Below are 21,236 nucleotides of genomic sequence, written 5' to 3'. Positions count from 1 at the left end.
AACTTTCTATTTTCCCCTATCGTCCTATTTCTTTCTCCCCCTAACAGACCCTTGAAATAGTCTGTCCATTCATCCAATTCTATTTCTTCATTTACGCCCTTCTTTCCTTCTTTGATCGCTTTTTCTACTTCTTTCTTGTACTTTTTCGTTCCCCTTTCCTTTTTCCTTTCTAGCAACCTCTCATGTTCCCGGTTTCTCCTATCGAACTCCCCCTCCTCCATTTCCCCTATTCTCCGATTTCTTACACACTCTTTCATTCTCTCCTTACCCTCCTTACATTCCTCGTCCCACCAGCGTCTCTTTGCCCCTTTGCCTTCTGTTTTTGTACCTATCTCATCCATTACCTTTTCAATCGACCCTTTCCATCTTTCCATTAACGAGTCTACTCGGGAATTGTAGGATTGTAGGAGAATTGAGCGGAAAGGAGGGAACGAAAATTAGGGCATATGGGGTGAAATAAAGAGATGAAAAGTAGAGGAAATTGGGAGAGGGAAAGAAGGAGAAAATGAGAGGGGAAGTTGGGGGAATTAGTTTTGAGGAAGTAAGGGGAAGTCAGGGAAAGGACAGTAGACAAAGTGGGGGAAACAAGGAAGGTAAGTAGGGCAAGTGAGTGAAGATGAGTGGAAATAAGGGAGAGGGGAAGTGAGAGGAAATAAGGAAAGTGGATATCGGGAAAGCGATGGGACATGAACTGAAGGGAAGTAGGTCCAGTGAGTTTAAATGGGGGAAGGGCAAGTAGAGTAAGTAAGGGGAAATGAGGGAGAGGAGATAGGTACAATAGGGGGAAAAGAGTCTAACTAGATGAAATAAGGGAAAGTGAGGAGAGGTAAACTATTATATGATAGGGGTAATGAAGGGTGGGTAAGTAGGCAAAGTGATAATAAATTATGGAGAATTAGCGAAAGTGAGTGTAAAGAAGAGGAGTTAGAGAAAGGATGATAAGTGATGAAAAGGGAAGCGGAAGTAAGGGCTCAAGAAGAAAGTAGGGGAAGGGGAGTGTTCGCTGCAGAAGAAAGGATAGTAGTAATAGAGGAGGAAGAAGTTTGGGTAGGGTTAAGTAAAGGATGGGGGAGAGGGAAATGTAGGAGGAGTGGAAAAAATGACGGTCGTTTTATTCCAAAGAATCAAGATCTTCCATCGCACAACAAATTTAGCTTCTCAAACTGATAAATCGAGTCTCTCAATTTGTATGGCACTTGACCCACGCAGCTCATACAATCAAATCAAAGAAGGCAAAGCCGAGATTTATGGTTGCCAGTTGCTAGGTGACAGGTGAATATATTTTCTGCCACGAATATCTTGTTATCTCTAATGTATTATAGTCTCCCGGTAGTTCCGCATACATGAATTGTAGCGGGATGAACATGTAACGAGATTAGATTGGTCTTGTATCCGACGAAGGTGAAAATTGATTATAATATCTTTTACTAACCACAGGAGTGAGAAAATGATACCTTCGGTAGTTTGAGGTCATGTTCAAATGGTTAGAAGTTAATTAGCTAGTTTTATTAATTATTGGGTTATATGAATAAGTGTACAGGTATTAAGAAAGTTTTAATATTCAAAATTAGTAGCCACTGGCGTCATATAATTAGCATCAAGGTTAACTTTACACACAAATGAAGTTATTAAACTTGGCCTAATGAAAAATAAAATATCTAGAAGCATTTCTATTTGTAGTTCTATCATTTCTATAAGCACTTTTATATGCATATCAATCATTTATATAAACATTTCTATATACACTAACAAACATTAAGCGCTTTGCATTCTAATGAATCTAGTCTTATTTTTCTTGCCATAATTATAACACGAAAATCTATGCTTAAATTTAAATCACTACAGAATTGAATGATAATCTAAAATTATAATAAAATTAGAATATATATACATTGGATTGCAAACGATCTTAAATTTATGTATTTTTTAAATCGGATATCAGTAATCTGTAACTTTTATTTACATATGTATAAGATATTTTATCTCAGCAGTATGTCGTTTTTGTGATTTTAAATCGTATTAAGATTTTTTTGAAGTTTCAGGAATTCTGAATCTTTCTGATATCTTCCATTTCATTATTGATTTATTTTGAAGACGTTTGAAATTTAAAATATTCCAATTTGTTTAATTTGGAATACTTACAGTTTATTTTCAAATTGCATAAATCAAAATTCTCAAATTTTATGCTTTTACAAATCAAAAGTCAACTTTTTTAATCTGAACCTTCGAAGTCTTAGAAACTTCGAAATTAAAATATCAAATCTACCGAATTTTTATTAATATATAAAATATAAATTTTGATGATCTTAAAAATTTTTTAAATTAAGTTCTCAATTTTTAATCTTCCAAACTGAATAAATTACTATTATAAATCATTAAATAAAATAAAAAATTTTCAATATTTACAATTTAAAATGCATCTATTTCAAAGATGTAAAAACAAACATTTTTAGTTACAGAATTTTTAATGCTAAGACTTGAAACTTACATAATTTTAAATTGTAAATTTGAAAAATCATCAACTTTTTGACTTTCAAGATTAAACAGTAAAAATTCTACAATATTGAAGAGTTATAACTGAAAATTATTCAATTTAAATATAAAATTTACAATTCCAAATTCTATAATTTATAATATTTACAATTGGAAACTCTCCAATTTTAAAGATTGAATGATTTATAAATAAAAATTCTTAAATAATGGTCATTTTAACAATACAAATTCAAGTTTTATATTCTAAATCTTATCAGTAAAAGAAATTTCAAATGAAAATCCTTAATACTATAGAATAATTCTAAAAGATAAAACTTGCATAACCTGAAATTTTCAAAATTGAAAAATCTTTACTTCAAAGATTTGCAAATCAAACTTTAAATTTGATGCTTAAAATTCTTTAATATTCAGGACAAATAAAGAAAAATGTTGTCAGTTTCCTAAATTGAAAATTCTTTAATTCCTAACGATTCACAATTTTTAATTTCTACAATTTTAAGGATTCTTCTATTTTTTCTGGATTAAAAGATGAAATCTGGTTATTTTTAACATTCTAACATTTCTTTTCTTCTGAATTTGAAAAGGTTTTTTTTAATTAAAAAATTTTGAATAATATTTAAATAGTTTTGAAGTGCAACCGATTTTTCATTTTCAGTATTTTTCTAATACTTCTAAAAGATTTATTTTAAAAAATTTCTGAATTAGAAGCGGGAAATTAAAAAAAAAACATTTTGTATAATATTTTTATCGACTCGAAGAGGTGTATATTCTTTAATTCAGACAGTTTTCTTTTCGCAAAAAGGAGGAATTTTTTATTTTCAATATTTTTATGTAATATTTGTGTTCTTTCAATTTTATTATGGTATTTATGTTTTAAAGTTATTTTTTAATTGAAATCTGAGATCTTGTATTTTTTAAATTTGTATTGAGTTGACGGATCAATATTTCTATCAATTTTAGATCTTTCTTAAGATAAATTGAAAGAATTTCTTTATATTTATAATCTATATTTAGTTAGAAGGGAGGGAATTCAAAGAGGGAATTTTTTATTTTTAGCAAGGTAAGTGAGTTGCGTGGACTAAAATTTTGTATTTTATTTAAACACTTAGTTTGGAAAAAGGGAGCAATTATTGATTTCAATTTTTTAAATCTTGAATTTAAAAACATTATGTTTTAATTTTTTAATTCAAAAAATGTTTAGCTTGAATGTATTTTTGTTAAAAATTCTACGATTTTTAATTGTCTACCTGAAAAATTAAACAGTTTTAAATGAAATGCTGTCAAATTCAAAGAATTCGGGCAGAAATTCTTAAAATTTACATATTTTTCATTAATCATCAGCATTGTTAAAAAAAATTGACCCTCAAAAATCAATATCAGAAACTGTTAACTTTTTTTTAACTTCATGTTCGTTTTTAACAGAAAAATGGCTTCGATTTTCTCGCTTCAATACCTTTATCAGATCAAAAAAGGAACATCTTATTATTTATTCGTGAAAATCCGCGATTGATAGGTTTTGTGAAGATCCTATTTTTTCAACGATTTAGCGCACCTAATATGAAAAAATGATTATTTTTTATGAAAACGGAGAATAAGAGTTTTTTATTCTATACTAGAATATTTTTCAGTATCATTTCTTTTCTCGAAATTTCAATTAGTGAGATTTTACTATTTATTAGTGTAAATCTTATTAATCAAATTTAGTAACCCATTTCTAACTATTGGAATTTATGACATTGATTTGAGAATAAGTGAAAACTATAAATTTTTTTAGTAATATATTGATAATGGCAAAAGACCATATATTAATAATTAATAAGAAAAATTAATAAAATAATTCTAAAAAACATGAAAAACTGTATAATTAACGTTTTTGTTTGTTTCACAACAATGAAACAATAAATATTTAAAATTCCCATAAATTTCTATAAAATTTCATCACAAACAATCAAATGACATTTAAAGTGATTGGATAGGTTTTTTATAACTGAAAAATGAGATTTATGAAAAAATTTGAATACTTTTTGTAGAAATTTTAATTCTGAAAATCTTTATATTCTTTATTTACAACAGTACAATTTTTTACATTTCCAATGTAAAAAGGAAGAATTTTTAATGAAAATACATTTAAATGGAAAATTTTTTAGAAAAAAATGAAATATTTTAGATATGTTTTCAAATTCATGCTTAAAAAAATGAATCATTCTAAAAAGACCTTTAAAATATAACTGTTTAAAAATTATGCATTCAAAACTAAAAAATTTTCAAGAATAAAATCACATAAAAAAGCTACAAAAAAAATTTCATTGAATAATTCCTCCCTCTTTCCCAAACCAAGTCCTTAAATAAAATACATACTTTCAGCCCACGCAACTCATTTACCATGATAAAAAGTAAATATTCCCTCTTTGAATTGAAAAAAAGGAAATAAATAAAATTTTCTCCATTAATAGTAAATACATATGCTAAAAATACAGAATTCCCTCTTTTTATTTTAAGAAAGAGGTAAAACATATCAACATTTTCCCCCAACAACTCAATATAAATTTACAAAATACAAAACGACCATATTTAAATTTAAAAAAACATGAAAACGTAAATTCCCTCATTAAATTGAAGAAAATTAAATAGTAAATGAAAATGTTGAAAATTAAAAATTCATCCTTTTCGCATAAATCAAGATCTGTAAAATAAAGAGCATAACTGCCTTCAAGTCAATACAAATTTCATAAAAAAGTGAAAAACAAACAAAATTGACTTTTCCAATTCAGAAAAAAACGTAAATACACTAATTCCTTTTCATCTAAATGACTAAAAAACTTTAAATTTAAAATTTCCTACATCCGATTCAGAAAATCATTGAAAATTAAAAATGTATTTTCTATAATCAAAAAAAATGTTGAAAACGAAGAATCTGTTTCGCCTCAACTCTATTAAAATATTATTCAAAATTTTCTTAACAAAAAGCCTCCTCAAATTCAGAAATAAAGACTAGTTTTTTTCCAACTTTCTAAAAATATTTAAAATAATGAAAATTCAAAGTGACTGAAAATTGAGTAATTTTATGAGATATTAAATAGTATAAATTTTGTAAATTTAATAATTTGAAATTCTATTATTTCAGAATTGAAGACTGTTTAATTATGACTCGTCAAAATTGTACTTTGAATTGTGAATCTTTAGAATTGAAGAAATTTCAATTTGGGAATTTGACAACTCAAAATTATACAAGTTTTTAGTATTGTAAATGATAGGCTGTAATTTTGAAATTTTATATATGAAATTTCAACAATTTTGAAGATTTAAAATTGTAAATTCTTGAGTTTGGACTTTTGAAATTATCACAAATAAAAAAAATTTCTATAGACAATCGTTAAAATTAAAGAATTTTATATTGCAAATGTAAATTTTGATTGGTTCGAAATTTCTTTCATTAGTAAGGTTTACAATAGAAAACTTCAATTTCCATTTTCGAAATGACCAATAAGTAAGCATTTTTATTTATAAATCATTTAATCTTTAAAATTGGAGAGTTTCCAATTTTTAATATAAAAAATTTTAGGACTTTGAATTGTAAATTTTATATTTAAATGAGAGAATTTTGAGTTCTTTTCTTGATGAGAAAATGGTTTAACAAAATAAAGCATTTATGAACAATGTAGTGAAACTGGTAAAACAATGCCCTTAAGATCAAAATATTTTAAAAGGCATTTTTAAAAGATCTTTCAATTTCCGATAGATTCATTTTGTATAATTTTTGTTATTTTTTTTAAGAATCGGTCTATATATGTTTTTATAATTTCCTAAAATTGAAATTAGAGAAAAATCTTTTTTTTCAATACTTGGCAGACATATTAAGCGATGTTCGAACTTTACAACGATATGACGATTTAATGAAAAATAATCAATAAAATTGTTTATTTATAACATTTTTATAAATAAATTTAATTTTTAATATGTTTGACCTGTCTAAATAACTTTTTTTATCAAAGTGTGTTCTGCAAATTGTCTAAATACCGAAACTGAAATGAAATTTTTGGGAACTCCCGATTCACTACCAAAAAAATCGAATTTTCGTTGCGCATCGCACGTGCCGCGCCCCGCAGACGCAAAAAAAAACAAACTTTTTCGGTTTAAAATAACGTACAGCCCATAAATATTGACCAATTTGAATAATTTTTTTTTCAAACTGATAAGACTTCTTAAGCATTTGTCGAGGTTGATTTTTGAAATAGGCTTTCAATTTTCTTATGAATAAACAAATATTAAGAAAAAAATGGAAATTTGTTCTATTTTATGCTCCTGGTGCTCGACAATAACATGAAAATTGTTTAAATCTACTAAGTTTAATAAAGTAATATTAGTTAAAGATATTCTAATATTATATAATAAAAAAATTATAAACAAATAATTTGTTGAAAGATTTTTTTTACGATTTTCCATAATTTTTCATTTTTTAAGTTATATAACAAGAAATTTGGACAAAAAGAATATAATAATGAAGAAATTTCTTATTCACATCATTATTGTTAATATTATAAACAAAATTAATAAGCAAATGCATTAATTCGTCAACTAATTTGTCCTCCACAGATGCCCAACTAATGCATTTTTTTGTTAAATTCGTTAAAAAAAATCTTAAAATTGATCAACAAATTATGATTTTTTCTGAAATTATTATGAACTTCCTAATAAAAAAGTTGTCATCTAAAAAAATGAATTTTTCTTTCGAAAAATGCCTTATCTATGCATTTTTTTTAAATCACAAAATTTATGAACTTGTTATGATTGTTGCTGAAATTTTCATGAAGTTTCCGACTGAAAAGACTAGCATTGAAAAAACCAAATTTTTTGTTGATAAACGCCCGACCAAGACATTTATTTATTGAAGTTGTTAAAAAAATCATAAGATTAATCAAAGAATTATAAAATTAATTTAAATTATCATTAAGTTCCTGATTAAAAAATTTAAAAAAAAAACGATATTTTTGGTAAAAAAAAGCTTCAATAATGCATTTGCTTATGAAATTTTTTTATAATCTTAACAATAATAATCTCAAGAAAAAAATTCTTCATCCTTATATTGTTTTTATCCAAATTTCTTGCAATATAACTTAAAAAACGTAGAATTATAAAAAATCGTAAAAAACATTGATTCAATAAATAATTTGTTGATAATTTTTTTTCAATTTTTTATTGACGAGAACCAGGAAAGTCGACTAAAAAAAATGGCTATTGTTTTCTTCATATTCGTTTTTTTACTAAAAAATTGAAGGCTTATTAAAAACCGTATCAGTTACATATGTAATATTTGTAGGCTGTAAGTTATTTTAAACCAAAAAAGTCATTTTTTCCCCACTTTGGGGCGCAGCACGTGCGATGTTCAACGAAAATTCGATTCTTTTCGTAATAAATCGTCAGTTCCCAAAAATTTGGTATCAGTTTCGGTATCTAAACAACATGCAGAAAACACTCCGATAAAAAAATTGGTTTAAAAGCGGAGATTACATCGAAAATCGAATTTGTTGATGAAAAAACTTATAAATAAATCATTTAAATTTCTCATTAAATTTTGCTTTTGTTGAAAAGTTCACACCTTACTTATTATATCTGCCAAATATTGAACGGATTGATCAAGTACGGATTGATCAAGGATTGAGTAAATACGTACTGACATTTTCAGTTGCAAAAATAAATAATAAAGAAATTAATTTTTGGGAAAAAATTGGTTGCATCGTGTTTGCATAACTAAGAACTTGATTTTCAAAGGATTTTTTTAAAATTTTCATCACATCATGAAAAATTACGTGCCCACTTCAGGAATCTTACCTCAAATGTCTGAATGCTTTAAATAAGTTCGGGGATAAATATATAAGAAAAATAATTCTCCTTGCAGTCCGCATTTTTTATTTGAAGTAAAAGCTATAGTTCCTTTGCAGTGGAACTTAGGTAAGATAAGTTCTTTTAATCAGAGAAGAAAATATACGACTTTTTTAATGAAATTACTTAGAGCCTTTTTTTGGGTCTCTCACTCTGTTGGAACTTTATTTCAGTTGGAGGCCAATCCGAGGGCTCGTAAATCCCGTTCCTTACCTATATTGCAAAGTGGAACGCGTTAAATATTTATGAAGGTGACTAAATTTCGATTCCTGGCTCCATGGAGGGTCGCGTCCAAGAGTACGACTCGCAAAGCAAAATCAACGTCCATTAAAATAGCGATAAATCGATTGATACTTTTGGCCAAATCTCCTTTCATATATGCGATCGTATTTTGCTTCGTTTATTAAGAGACCGACTGACCGACTGTGGTAACTCACAATAACGAGCCGACTTTTCATATTGCAATATGAGCACAAAAAGAAAAGAATTTTAAAACCAACAAGACGAATTTTCTACAAATGGAGATTTTTCAATTAATAAAAAAAAGAGTTTATCTAGCTTTTTGAACCCTCAAGCCAAAAGACGAATTTTTTTAATAAAATAAACTTTCAAATAAAGAATATGACTTTTCAGCAAACAATTAATTTTCCACTCAATTGATGAATTTTTATTCTTTTACACTAAACAGTTAAATTTTCAACCGAAGACAGAGGTTTCACTCAAAAAATAATTTTTTAATAATGCGGTTTTACTTTTAATATCAAGTAGTTAAGTTTTCAGTTAAAAAAAGTAATTTTTATCTTTAGAAAAAAAAAGATTTCTTAACAAAGTGTTATAAACAAAATTCGTAAACATAAATATTAAAATCCCCAAACAAAAAGATTAATTGCCAATCAAGCAGTTGCATTTTCATCCTAGAATGATGAAATCTGTACTGTAATAGATGCATGTTTTAATCAAAACGATAAATTTACAGCAAAATAGTTGATAAGATTCTACGAAACATTGAAATATTTGCATTTGTATCTAAAGAGGATAAAATTTCTCATAAAACCTACACATTTTTTTCATTTTTTTTTTATAGATGAATTTTCATTTAAAAAAGTTTCATGTTGACTTTTTTTCAACCAAAAGGGAAGTATTTTCAACGAAATTTTTTTATTCTCTACCAAATAGTTGCATGTTTATCGTGAATGGATAAAATTTCTTTCAAAACAGATACATTTTTATTTAAAAAATTTTTGTAATAGTTGAATTCTCACGTTTTATTTTTCAACATCCGAAAGAATAGTTTGCATTATTCAAAAACATTATTATTCATTATTATAAAAACTTATAAATTCCTCTTTATGATCAAAATTATTCTTTCTATGAAAAGAATTAAATATATAATTGAAAATAACTAAAACATGTTGATTTTTAATAAAAAATCAACTTTCTTTGAAAAGGTTACACTTTTATCCAGAAAAGATTTCAGTTTTTATCTAAGAAATATGTAATTTCTACTCGAGCAGGTGAATTAAAAAAAAAAACACTTTGCAAAAATATTTAAATTTTCATCCAAAAAAGATTCCAGGTTACTTTCGAACACAAAAATAAGACTTGTAAACAATGAGTCAATTTTCTGTTAAATAGTAGAATTATTAACAAACAGTATGAATTATTAACAAAATTATTAAATTTTTAACCAATAAGTACTGTTCTTACATAAAAATGCAACTGCTTAGTTAATAATTAATGTATTTTGTTAAAAAGTCACACTTTTTTGTTTGAAATTAAACTATTAAATTGAAAATTCACTTTTTGCTCGAAAATTTATATTTTGGTATTGTAAAATTAACTGAAATCTTTTCTAGCATAAAGTTTAACTTTTTCAAAATAATTGTCATTTTTTATTGAAAATTCATCATTTTTAGTACAAATTGCATTTTTCTTGGATATAAATGCAACTCTTTGATAGAGAATTAAACTATTTTGATAAAGATTCATCCTTTTTGGTTTAAAAAATTAAATTTTTTTTCGTAGAAACTTCTTCTTTTTGACAAATTTGAGATTTGTATTTTAAAAAGCCAACAAAAAACTTTTTTGAATGAAAATTCATTCTTTTTAAAAAAAATTAATACTAATGTATCTGTTTTTAAAAGAATGTTATCCTCTTAAGATACAAATGCAACTACCCTGTATAAAATTCAACAACTTTTTTAAAAATTAATTCTTCTTTAGGTTACAAATTCGTCTTTTTTTATCGAAAATTCAATTTTTTCATAGAAACTTATTTCCTGCTTCAACATTCATATTTTAATCGTGAATCACATTGTTAGGAAAACGTTTTTTATTTATGATAAATATTTTTAGTAGAAAATTGACTTCTCTGGTTGAATGTTTAACTATTCAGTTGAAAATTAATAATTTTAAACTGAGAATTCCACTATTTTCAACATAAAATGTAACTTCCATTTTTTTAAGATTGATCTTTTTTAGTTGAAATTTCGTTTTTGGAAGAAAAAAACAAAATTCTTGGTTTGAAGTTTAATTTTTGTTGGGTAAAAATGCATCAGTTTCATGGAAAATTAATTTTTTGCTGCGAAGTCATATTTTTGGTTAGAAAAATTAAATTCTTGTAGAGAAAATTCATCTTTTGTCTTAAAGGATCAACAATTTACATGAACTTTTCTTTCTTTCTTGAGTATGACAATTTTTTGGGAAAATGTATCTGTTTAGTTTGAAAATACAACTATTATGTTAAAAATTTAATTAGATTGTCGGAGATTTAAGCATATTGTTAAAAAGCTATCTTTTATAGTAGAAAAGAAAGTTTAAGACAAAATGACGAATTTTCTTTACAAAAGAGTAGCATTATCAAGTAAAACAAATCGGATAAAAATGTCAATTTTGTACCAAAAAAGTCGAATTTCCAATAAAATACAAGAACTCCCAATGCAAAAGTTGAATTTAAAACTAATATTTTGAATCGTCAACCCAAAAATCGCCTTTTTAATAAAGTAGTTCAACTTTAAAACCTAGCTGTTGAATTTTTAAACAACAAGATTAATTTTCTAGCGAAACAAAATAATTTTCAAACAAAATAATTTTAATTCTTTACCGAAAAGTAGAATTTTAAAATATGAATTTTGATACCAATAGATTAATTGGCTACGAAAAACGACTAATTTTCAATAAAATCCAAAAATTCTCAACTAAACCTTCAACTAAAAAAGATAAATATTTAAACAAAAATACAATAAACCACGAAAAAGCCCATATTTTTAATAAAATTACAAAATTCCCAACCAAACAGTTGATTTTCAAGTCGAAAATATAAATATTTAAACAAGAGTATTAAGTTGCTTTGAAAAATATAAATTTTCAACAACATTCAAAAATTTTCAATAAAAAATTGGAATTTTTAACCAAAACAGAAGAATTTTGAATAACATTAGAGAGTTCTCAACCAAAAAGACGAAGTTTCCAAAAAAAGATGAATTTTCAAACAAGAAGATTAATTAACTAATAAAAAGAAAAATTTTCAATAAAATTCAAGAATTCTCAACCAAAAAATGGAATTTTAAATTAGAAAACATGAGTTTATGAACAAAAAGAATAATTTACTTCCAAAAAAGACGAAATTTCAATAAAATTCCAGAATTCTTAACAAAAAAGTTGAATTATTAACTGAAAACATACATTTTCAAACAAAAAGATTTATGTACTACAGAAAAGACGAATGTTTAACCAAATTAAAGAATTCTAAACCAAAAGGTTGAATTTCCAACATGAAAAAAATTTCAAATTTCAATATGAATTTTCAAACAAAAATATTAGGTTGCTTCGGGAAAAAACGAATTTTTAATAAAATTGAAGAATTCTCAACCAAGAAGTTGCATTTTTAACTAAAAGTGTTAAATTTAAAAACAAAAAGATTAATTTCCTACCAAAAAAGACAAATTTCAATATTATCCTATATTGTCTATATTCTTGTTTAACAATATGTCCACCCTCAGAATATAATATTGTTTTCAATAATATTCCGTTCCTTTATCAGCCTTAAACAAGAAACTGTTTAAGTGAAGAAACATAGAATTCCTGAAAATAAAACCCAGAATCCAAGGAGCAAATTTGGACAACCACCATAAAACGTTCCTATGACAATTTGAAAAAAGATGAAAATTTATCTAAAAAAGGAAAAAAAAAACTTTTTTCTGACAAAAATAAAAAATAGGACAGAAAATGAGGATGCAACCAATCAAATTCCGTTCCTTCTTTCTCTCTGAAAAAATAACTTCCTTTACAAATTTACAAACGTTGTTAAAATCTAGCATCAGAAAACTTACTAATTGTTATCTAAGTTTTAAGAATGTTGTTTTGAGAGGAAGTTTTAAGTTCACAATTTTACATTTCGAATGTTTAATTTTTTCGAAAATGTCAGAAATGTGATTTTGGGACTTTTTCCTAATGTATTCAAATTTTTTTATTCAAATTAAATTCAAATTAAATTTAAGTAAAGTTTAAATTAAATTAAAATTAGAATCAAATTAATTTTTCAGTGGATTTTTTTTAAACCTTAATACAATTCGATGGAAGGAAAATACAAGTCGAAATTAATCAATAGAATTTTTAATAAAAATCTAGGTACACATTACGAAAAAATATTTCGGGTCGAAATTATTTAAATAAACTTTAAAATTTTTTTTAATCCTGCAAAAAATTGAAATCTATTTTCACGCCGAAATTTAAAGGGGTGTTATTTGAGAAAAAAATCTTTCTTTGGACCCGCTCTGAAATCCTGAAAAAGTAAATTTTAAAGTTTTTAAGAATATATTTTTTTATATAATATGTTTTTTTACTCTTAAAAAATATTTATTGTGCTTAGGAAATTTAAAATTGACATCGGCGTAAAAGTTCTAAATCAGTATATTATAATACTTTTAATAAGTTAATCATGAATTTTAAAGAAAATAATAAATAAGGACCCAAAATTGTATTCAATATTAATAATCTACTAAAACACAAAATCTATTTCTATTTCGATTAAAGTTGATTTTGTGAATTTAAATAATTATCTCTTTGATTTCGAAAAAAATTTCAAAACTTTAGATTTTGACAATAAACAGAATTTGAAGTGAATAAAATACTTCTAGATTGCAAAAAATTTGCTTCAAAAGAAAACTATAAATCATGCACGCAAGGGGAAGGGAAAAAATAACTTTTTCCAGATAAATTCACGTTACATGTATATTTAATATTTTACTAATATAAATATAAAAATCAACAAAACATGACCGTCAGGTACAAACATCATACACAAAATATAACAGACCTAAAGTACGTTCACGTACACATCGCTTCTAAAATGACAAAAATGTTTATCAATATTATAACTCGCTCTTACTCGAAATTTCACTCACTCATTCTACGATTTTTTAAATACATACATTTACCACATTTCTTAGTCGAAAGAACACTAACATTTTGAGTATTTTTTAATTTTAAATTTAATTACAAAAAAAACAAAGGGTACGAAACCTTTCATGTTAGCAGTCACGAATGATAAGCTGATTATTACGCTTCTTCAACGGTTACCTGCAACGTCTCAAGACCAATTTTTTTCTGTAATGGCTAAAACTAATAACATTAAGTTGGCTAATAAAATATTGTATGTCTTCGTCATATTCGCAGAATAGAAGGTTTTTTTTCATCTTTAAAAATATCGAAAGTGAGTACTCTATCGTAATTTTTCTTTGAGCACTTATTTTTGTTACTACTTTTGCTACTTAAATCTTAATACTTATATAAACAAGCCTATAATCTCACTTTGTGAGAATTTATCAGACATAAAGCTAATATACAAGAAAAGAAATAAGAAGTTTCTTATATACAAGATATTCTAATTTCTAATAATGGGCATACATGTGTTTAAAAATTTAATACGCGTTATTGTTAGTGTTATATAGACAATATGTTTGGTAACTGGAATAGTAAGACTAGGTGTTAATGAGTTAGAGCGACTTTCGATTCGCCTCTTTATTTCTACTTACACAACTTAATTAAAATCGAAACTCGCAGTAACCAAGATTTATGTATATAAAAATAAAAAATGCATGTATAATCAAAAAATATCATACGGTTTTTTTAACAAAGCAAAGAAACGTTTCCTAAAATTGGTACACCTTAATATTCGTTTGAAATAAATTAAATAACAGTATTTTGGGTTCGAGTTAAATTTTCCTAAATTCAAAACCTTATTATCCTAATTTAAAAATTAGAGCCTAAATGTAGCAAATTTTTACTTAAAATCAAAAAATTTTCGTTTATTCCAGACCCATTTTCGTGAATGAAATTGCAAACCATTTCAAGGTATAACAATTTTAGTTATTCCCTTTCTACTGGATAAGGAAAGTATAAACAAATTCTTGGCACACTGAAAAAATCACATATTGTAAACTATATATTCTTAATGATTAAAGTAATATCTCATGTATTAACAATATTAAAAAATATTTTGTTCTATCGAAAATTTTTCATTCAAGTATAATTATAACTAGATAATTTTTTTAAAATTAAAATTTGATTAACTTGAGATATTAATTTTGTGATCGAATACTTTTAATCGGCTAATGATTAAATAGTATTTAAGGAGTAATGGATTTATACGACCAGCTACTAATAGTCGAATCTTTCATGATATTGTAACACTCACATCTATGTTTATACTGGCACACGGGAAATTAGCAATGACATTGATTTGAAAATCAATCTCAAAAATCAGATTTTCCTAAACGATATTTTTATAATTATGTTCTGAAATTTACATCTTATCTAGCATTCAGTTAAAAAAATGTACATGTACCTATGTAAACAAACATTTTAAAATATCATGATATTTATCACTTGAAATTCAATCCAAAAATTTATGAAAGCAGCCTAGGGAAGTAGAATATTAATAAAAATCATTATTTATTCACATAGAAATGCGATAAATGACAACTATTGACCAAATTATGTGAAACATAAGAAAAATATACAATATTTTACACTCAACAAACTAAGGAAATATAAATTTTTATATTGATAGATTTTGAATAATTTTCATAAGAATTATTATTTTAAAGTAGGGTATAGGTACACTGTAGAAAAACTAATTTTTGATTTTGAGTTTTAACGTTTTCAACGAGTAAATGTTTTAAGATATTTAATCCAAACTATGAAAATCAATGTTTTTATTATAAATTATTGTACTAAATGTGAGGAAATAATTTCATAAATTATTTTTCGACTGTCAGATAAAATGATTCTACCCAAGTTTAAAACATCTTAAGGAATTTTATAGGATTCGAGCTGAATTAATGTATCAGTAAACACTTTAAAAATTTTATCGTAATTCAAAAAGCTTTCAAAATTTGCAGATATTTTTTGGAAGTTGAAAGGATTTCAAGTTTTGTCAAAAGGTTCCTAAATTCTGTTAGGTTTTTACTTATATGACTGGACAATTAATTTTATAAATATTCGGAACTAAATATTTTTCAATAATTAAAAAAAATTATTCAAGAATGTTAATAAAAATTTTTTAATCAATTTATTCCATTTTTAATATTAGAATAATATCAAAATATCATTTTTTCTGTCAGATTATTTTGAAGAAGCTTATGACTAATTTCCAATATGGAAGGTTTCAAGAGCACACCAAATTTTCTTAAAATTCCTGCAAAAATTTAAAGATTTTTTATGCAGAAAAATTAACTTTAAGAAAAAATTGAGAAAGATTACAAAACATTTCAAATTATTTTATAAAATTTCGTAAGAAAATGTAGAAGATTTTAAAGCAACATTTTTTATATTTCCAAGAATACGAAATTTGATTGTATATATTCAAGTAAGTTTGAAAGATATTTACAAGTTTGAAGTCAATTAAAAAATAATTTCAAACTTAAAAGGATTTCAAAAAATTAAAAACAAATTGGAGCGGTTTAGTTATTTTTTAAAAATATTTTAAGAGATTATTTCAGATTTCAACAAAGTTTTAAACAAAATTTATATGTTTGTAGAATTCGGACAAAGAATTTAGGCGTCTTTTACGCACTTTTATACTGTCAGAAAAAGAAGCAAATTTTCTTAAGATTTTTAGAAAAATTTGCATTTTTTTCATGAAAAATTAATTTAAGGTTTTGTAGTAATTTCAAATAATTTCACAAATTCGCAAAAAAGTTTTTGAAAGACTGGAAGACAAGTTTTCAAAGATTTTTCCTAAATTACAAAAGAAAGAATAAATTTTTTTCATTTTTTAGAATTAAAAAAATGTAGGAAAATATCTAGTAAGTTTAAAAAAACATTTCGAAGTTTTAGAAACAATAAAAAACAATTTTAAACTTGGAGAGATTTAAAAAAATGTAGAGCAAAATCTAGATTTTTAAAAATTTCGAACAAATTTAGAAGTATTTTGAGAATTTTTTACGGTTTTGAGAAAATAAAATAATTCTTTTAATATTCTTAATAACATTTTCAATTATTTTTTAATGTTTAAAATTAATTTAAAAAGATAGTTTACATTTTTCTTCATATTTCAAAAAATTTCCAAAATTATCGAGAAAAGAAGTTTGAATCAGTTAAGAAGATCTTATTAGAAGTTTTGCAAACATTTTTAATCTTATTTTTAATTTGAAAAGGGATAACATTTTTCCCAACTAAAATTTAGATTTTAGAAGGATTTAAAACAACATTTGGAAGCTCTGAAGGATTTTGGAAGTCTTCAAAATAATAAATTTTTTTAATGATTTCGAAGCAAAATTTCAAACCATTTTGGCAATTTTGAAAGGTTTCAAGAAAATAACAAATGTTTCTCAAGATTGGTGTGAAAATTTTTAATATTTTTTTTTATAATTTTGAAAGGAAATTACATTTTTTAATATTTTAAAAGATTTCTAAAAATGTAAAAAAATCTGAAATATTTTAAGGCAATTCTTTAATTTTTTAATATTTTTCACGACTTTAAGAATAATGCAAATCAAAATACAAGAGATTTAGGAATTTCATAACTTTTGAAGAAATTAGAAAAATTTTCAAACTTTGAAAGATTTTCGAATGTTTATAAAATATTTTTTTCATTTTTTCAAAATAATTATTTCTTCTAAACTAGTTTTCTTACATTTGTAATGAGTAGAAAATTGGTATATTTCAAGGGAATTAAAATAATATAAAGGATACAAATCATTTAGGTTTTAGATCAATAAATTAAACGTGATTAATAATAATTACTTTCCTAATAAATGAAAGACTTCAACTCTTCAGAAAAATAAGAAAATGAACATACCATTTTTTACCACTTGCCTTATTCAGTACATATATATTTATTTAATTAACTAATAATTATTGACAGTAGAATTAATTTTCTTCATTATTTTTTTGTTTTCAAAAGTTATTTTTACTATGAATGTTCTAATTTTTCGACATTATTGGTCGAAATGAATGCAGGAGAAGTTGGGTTAAGAATATGTTTACAAAAGGAACGAGACCGATCAAAATATTTGAAGTTCTCGAATGGAAATTCAGCACTACGAAAAAGTCTTCCGAGCAACGAAATTCAGTCTCCAACTTTAACTTTCGACTTAACATTCCATGCCAAGGAGATGAAAATTTTCATTCCTTGTTAACATTTATCCAAAATGAACAAAAGACTAATCTTCTATCAAACCTAATCTCGAATAAACAATTTAATCTCAGGAAAGAGCTATAATTAATCTTTCTAGTTACCATTAATTTCTATAGTCGTGACTGAATTGGTCTGCCTCTCTTCTTCAGTAGCCGGCGGTGGAGATACCGTAAAAGCGCTAAATCCATTCTCCACTAAGCTCAGTAAACTTATCGGCTCTTCTCGATTTTCCTTTCTTTCCTCCAGTTTCCTTCTAGCACTAAGATCCTTCTCTCTATTCGCTGCGTTAGCTTTTGCATTTTCATTAACCAATTTCTCCAGCTTCGACTGTGGCCTCTCCGTCGTGTTGTCGAGAATTTCATTATTCTCCACAGGGACCCCATACTTATTCACAGTTGGCTTGTAAGTCTTCACTTTAGAATGACCTTGAATTATAAGATACATTGGTCCCCGAATGGGCTTAGCAGGTTGCTTGTAGTGCGAGAAAATTGGATCAGTCGTCAAGCTCGGAGCAGTTGTTGTCTGTAGAGAAGATGGTGTTGTTATCAAATCAGTCGAGAACCCACTCTCCATCTTCTGGGACTCTTCACTGTTTAGCAAATGGATCAGAGGCGACTGGTTTCTTGTATAATCCATGAAAAATTCTCCATTAATCGAAACTGGTCCTCTAGTAGTTGGAGGGAATATTGAAGATTGCATGGTTGTTAGTAACATTGGATTTGGAACTGGTGAATACCTGTGACCTTGAAGTTCTCCTCGAGTTACATGTAGAGTTGAAGATGCCCCAACAGGAGAGCTTGTAAAGGTCGCAGGGAAGATCTGATGCTGCTGAATCTGATGTTTATTTTGCTGATGCTGGTGCTGATACTGATGCTGTTGATGCTGATGTTGCTGATGCTGATGGTGTTGATAAGCTAGATCTGCACTCATGTGTGGTCTCATGGCACTCTGAGGTGATCCCATTTTTATGTGGATCATAGAAGGTGGTATCTGACCCATGTCCATCGAAATAGGTGGTCTAAATCCAGGACGATGCTCGCCTGGACGGGGCGTCATTAGAGGTCGTGGATGCTGAAGAGCCATGTGCTGGGGCACTGATTCCCCAAAGATGTGGAAGCCAGGATGTCTAGCTGTTTGAGAAGTTGGTGGAATCCTGTTGGACAAGATGTTAGAAGAGTAATCTGTTTGGGTGTTCTCCATAAAAATAGGCATCATCGGAGAACTGATGCTGCTTCTGATTGGTTGTGGTTTTTGCATGTGCAGAGGTCTTTCCATACTCATTAAATTGGAACCGCTGGACTCTGGAGAACTTATAAGCTCTTGTGAACTCACAGAGTTACTTGGAATTTTGTCTGCATTCTGATTCATGTTGTCATTCATTTTCGAACTATGATTTTGAATCAGCGAGTTTTGAGTTGAAGTGGATATGAAAGAGGCCGATTCAGTGGAGTTGAGACTAGAGTCTACGTTTGATTCGACATAGTTGACTGGCATGATCACTGAAACTGGCTCCTTTTGGGCCTCAAGTTCAAATGCCGAGGGTGAGTTGGCAACGACGATGTGCATTTTGGGTCCAGTTGAGTCAGTGTAAGATTCAGTTAAAGGTTTGGTTGATGTAGTGACTGATGGACCTTCTAAAAGAGCCTTCTCCTTATAATCTTGAGAATTACTCTCCTGAAAGAAGAGATCGTTGTGTCCAATCACAACCTCCTCGTTGTCGTTACTGTCTCCATCAACAATAATATTAGCATTCTGACCAATGACTACATCATGGTTAGCTGACGCAGATGCATGATGATCACCTTCGTACCCGTTTGGTGCCTTCCAAGTGACTTGATTGATTTCTACTGGTGGAGCGAAAGAAGTAGGTCTACTAGAACCTATCCAACCACCTGATAAGGTCTGCGTCGACTGGTAAATTAGATTGGACTTTTCGAACGATACTGAAGAAGTCGTAGCTTCGAATCTTTGGTTTGGAATTTCAGAAGAAGGGCTAAATATGCTTTTGTTTTCTATCGGTGTGATCTTAGCTTTAACAGGAGCTGGTGAAATATGAGAATGAGTCGACCTAAAGAGAGGCTGACCTTGAGAGAACATTTTCGGGGGATGATTGTAAAACTCAGCCTCTTGCAAGGAAGGGCCTTCTTCGGTTTGAGTGCTGAATTTTTGAGATTCTTGGAAGACGATCTTCTCTTTAAGAAGATTTCCATAAGAATTTTGACCAAGCTCATTGATGGGATTTTGGTTCACAGGTGGTGGCATCATCATAGTGTAGGGTTTTGGTTTTTGATTGTAGAATGGACTTGGGTAGTAACTAGCAGGTATCGATTGGATCCTATTTTGGTTTCTGAAGTCCATAGGTCCACTTCTAAAATTATTGTTGCGGATCATTTTCGGAGGTTCTGCACCAGTGCTGCCTGTGAAGTCATTTCTGAATGTATCCTGATTTCGGTTGAATTTTGGCCCATCTAAAAATTTGAGGAAATGTTCTGGGATCTTTGGACTGGTTTTTTTTGCAGTTACTCCAAGTACAAGTATATCACGTTTTGTTGATGGTTCAGTTGTGTGAGTGTTTAGCCAGTATTGAACTCTGTCGAGTACTGGAGGAACATAGTCGAATGTAGGGTCGTTTTTCAGTGGATCTCCTCGACCCAGGGGTGTCCATTCGTCGTAGTCCATTCTTGGAGAAAAAACCCTGGATCTGCTCTCAGTAGGTCCTGAAATCAGAGAGATTTTTTTTGTAACAGAGTCTTAAAGCTCTTAGACCATATCCTAAAAAAGTGTTATAAAGACCTCTCTCGAAAATCTTGCAATTATTTTTGTTGTTGTTGCAAACCTGATTGGATTTGCTTGAATACAGTCGTTTTACATCCTAAATTTGACATTTATTTGATTAACATTTTAAAATCAAAATCGTCAAAATTCGGATTTTTAACAATTTTAGGTTATGTTACTATCTAACAACGGACATAGGGGGTTTTAATTATAAATTACAACATGTCAATGATTAGCAATTTTTCAACAATTTACGTTTTTTTGTCGTTTTTCACGTTTATCCTTTTTTAAACTAAAATAATTAGATTTTAAAACTTCATAATTTAAAAATCTAGGGAATTTAGCCGCGTTTGCTCTCAGCTGAGAATAAACGCAATAGAGTGGTCGCCTCTGAGGCTCTTTTGGCGCGCATAAGCCGGAATCGTGAGGAATTTTTTCGTCGATT

At 27.3% G+C, this 21,236-nt stretch overlaps 1 protein-coding gene across 1 annotated transcript in view; it reads right to left on the bottom strand.

The window, feature by feature from the left end:
- Positions 1–17,589: 17,589 nt before the first annotated feature.
- The window catches only part of LOC117179133, a 144,153-nt gene continuing 140,506 nt past the window's right edge, over positions 17,590–21,236 (bottom strand). The window contains exon 3 of the mRNA XM_033370805.1: positions 17,590–20,733. Within this exon, the coding sequence (XP_033226696.1) occupies positions 18,110–20,733 (2,624 nt within the window). The 3' untranslated portion in view covers positions 17,590–18,109. The remainder of the gene's footprint in view (positions 20,734–21,236) is intronic.

This window comes from Belonocnema kinseyi, chromosome 8, assembly GCF_010883055.1.
Source record: "Belonocnema kinseyi isolate 2016_QV_RU_SX_M_011 chromosome 8, B_treatae_v1, whole genome shotgun sequence".
NCBI classification, from domain to species: Eukaryota; Metazoa; Arthropoda; class Insecta; order Hymenoptera; family Cynipidae; genus Belonocnema; species Belonocnema kinseyi.
This window is presented reverse-complemented; position numbering and strand designations above follow the sequence as displayed.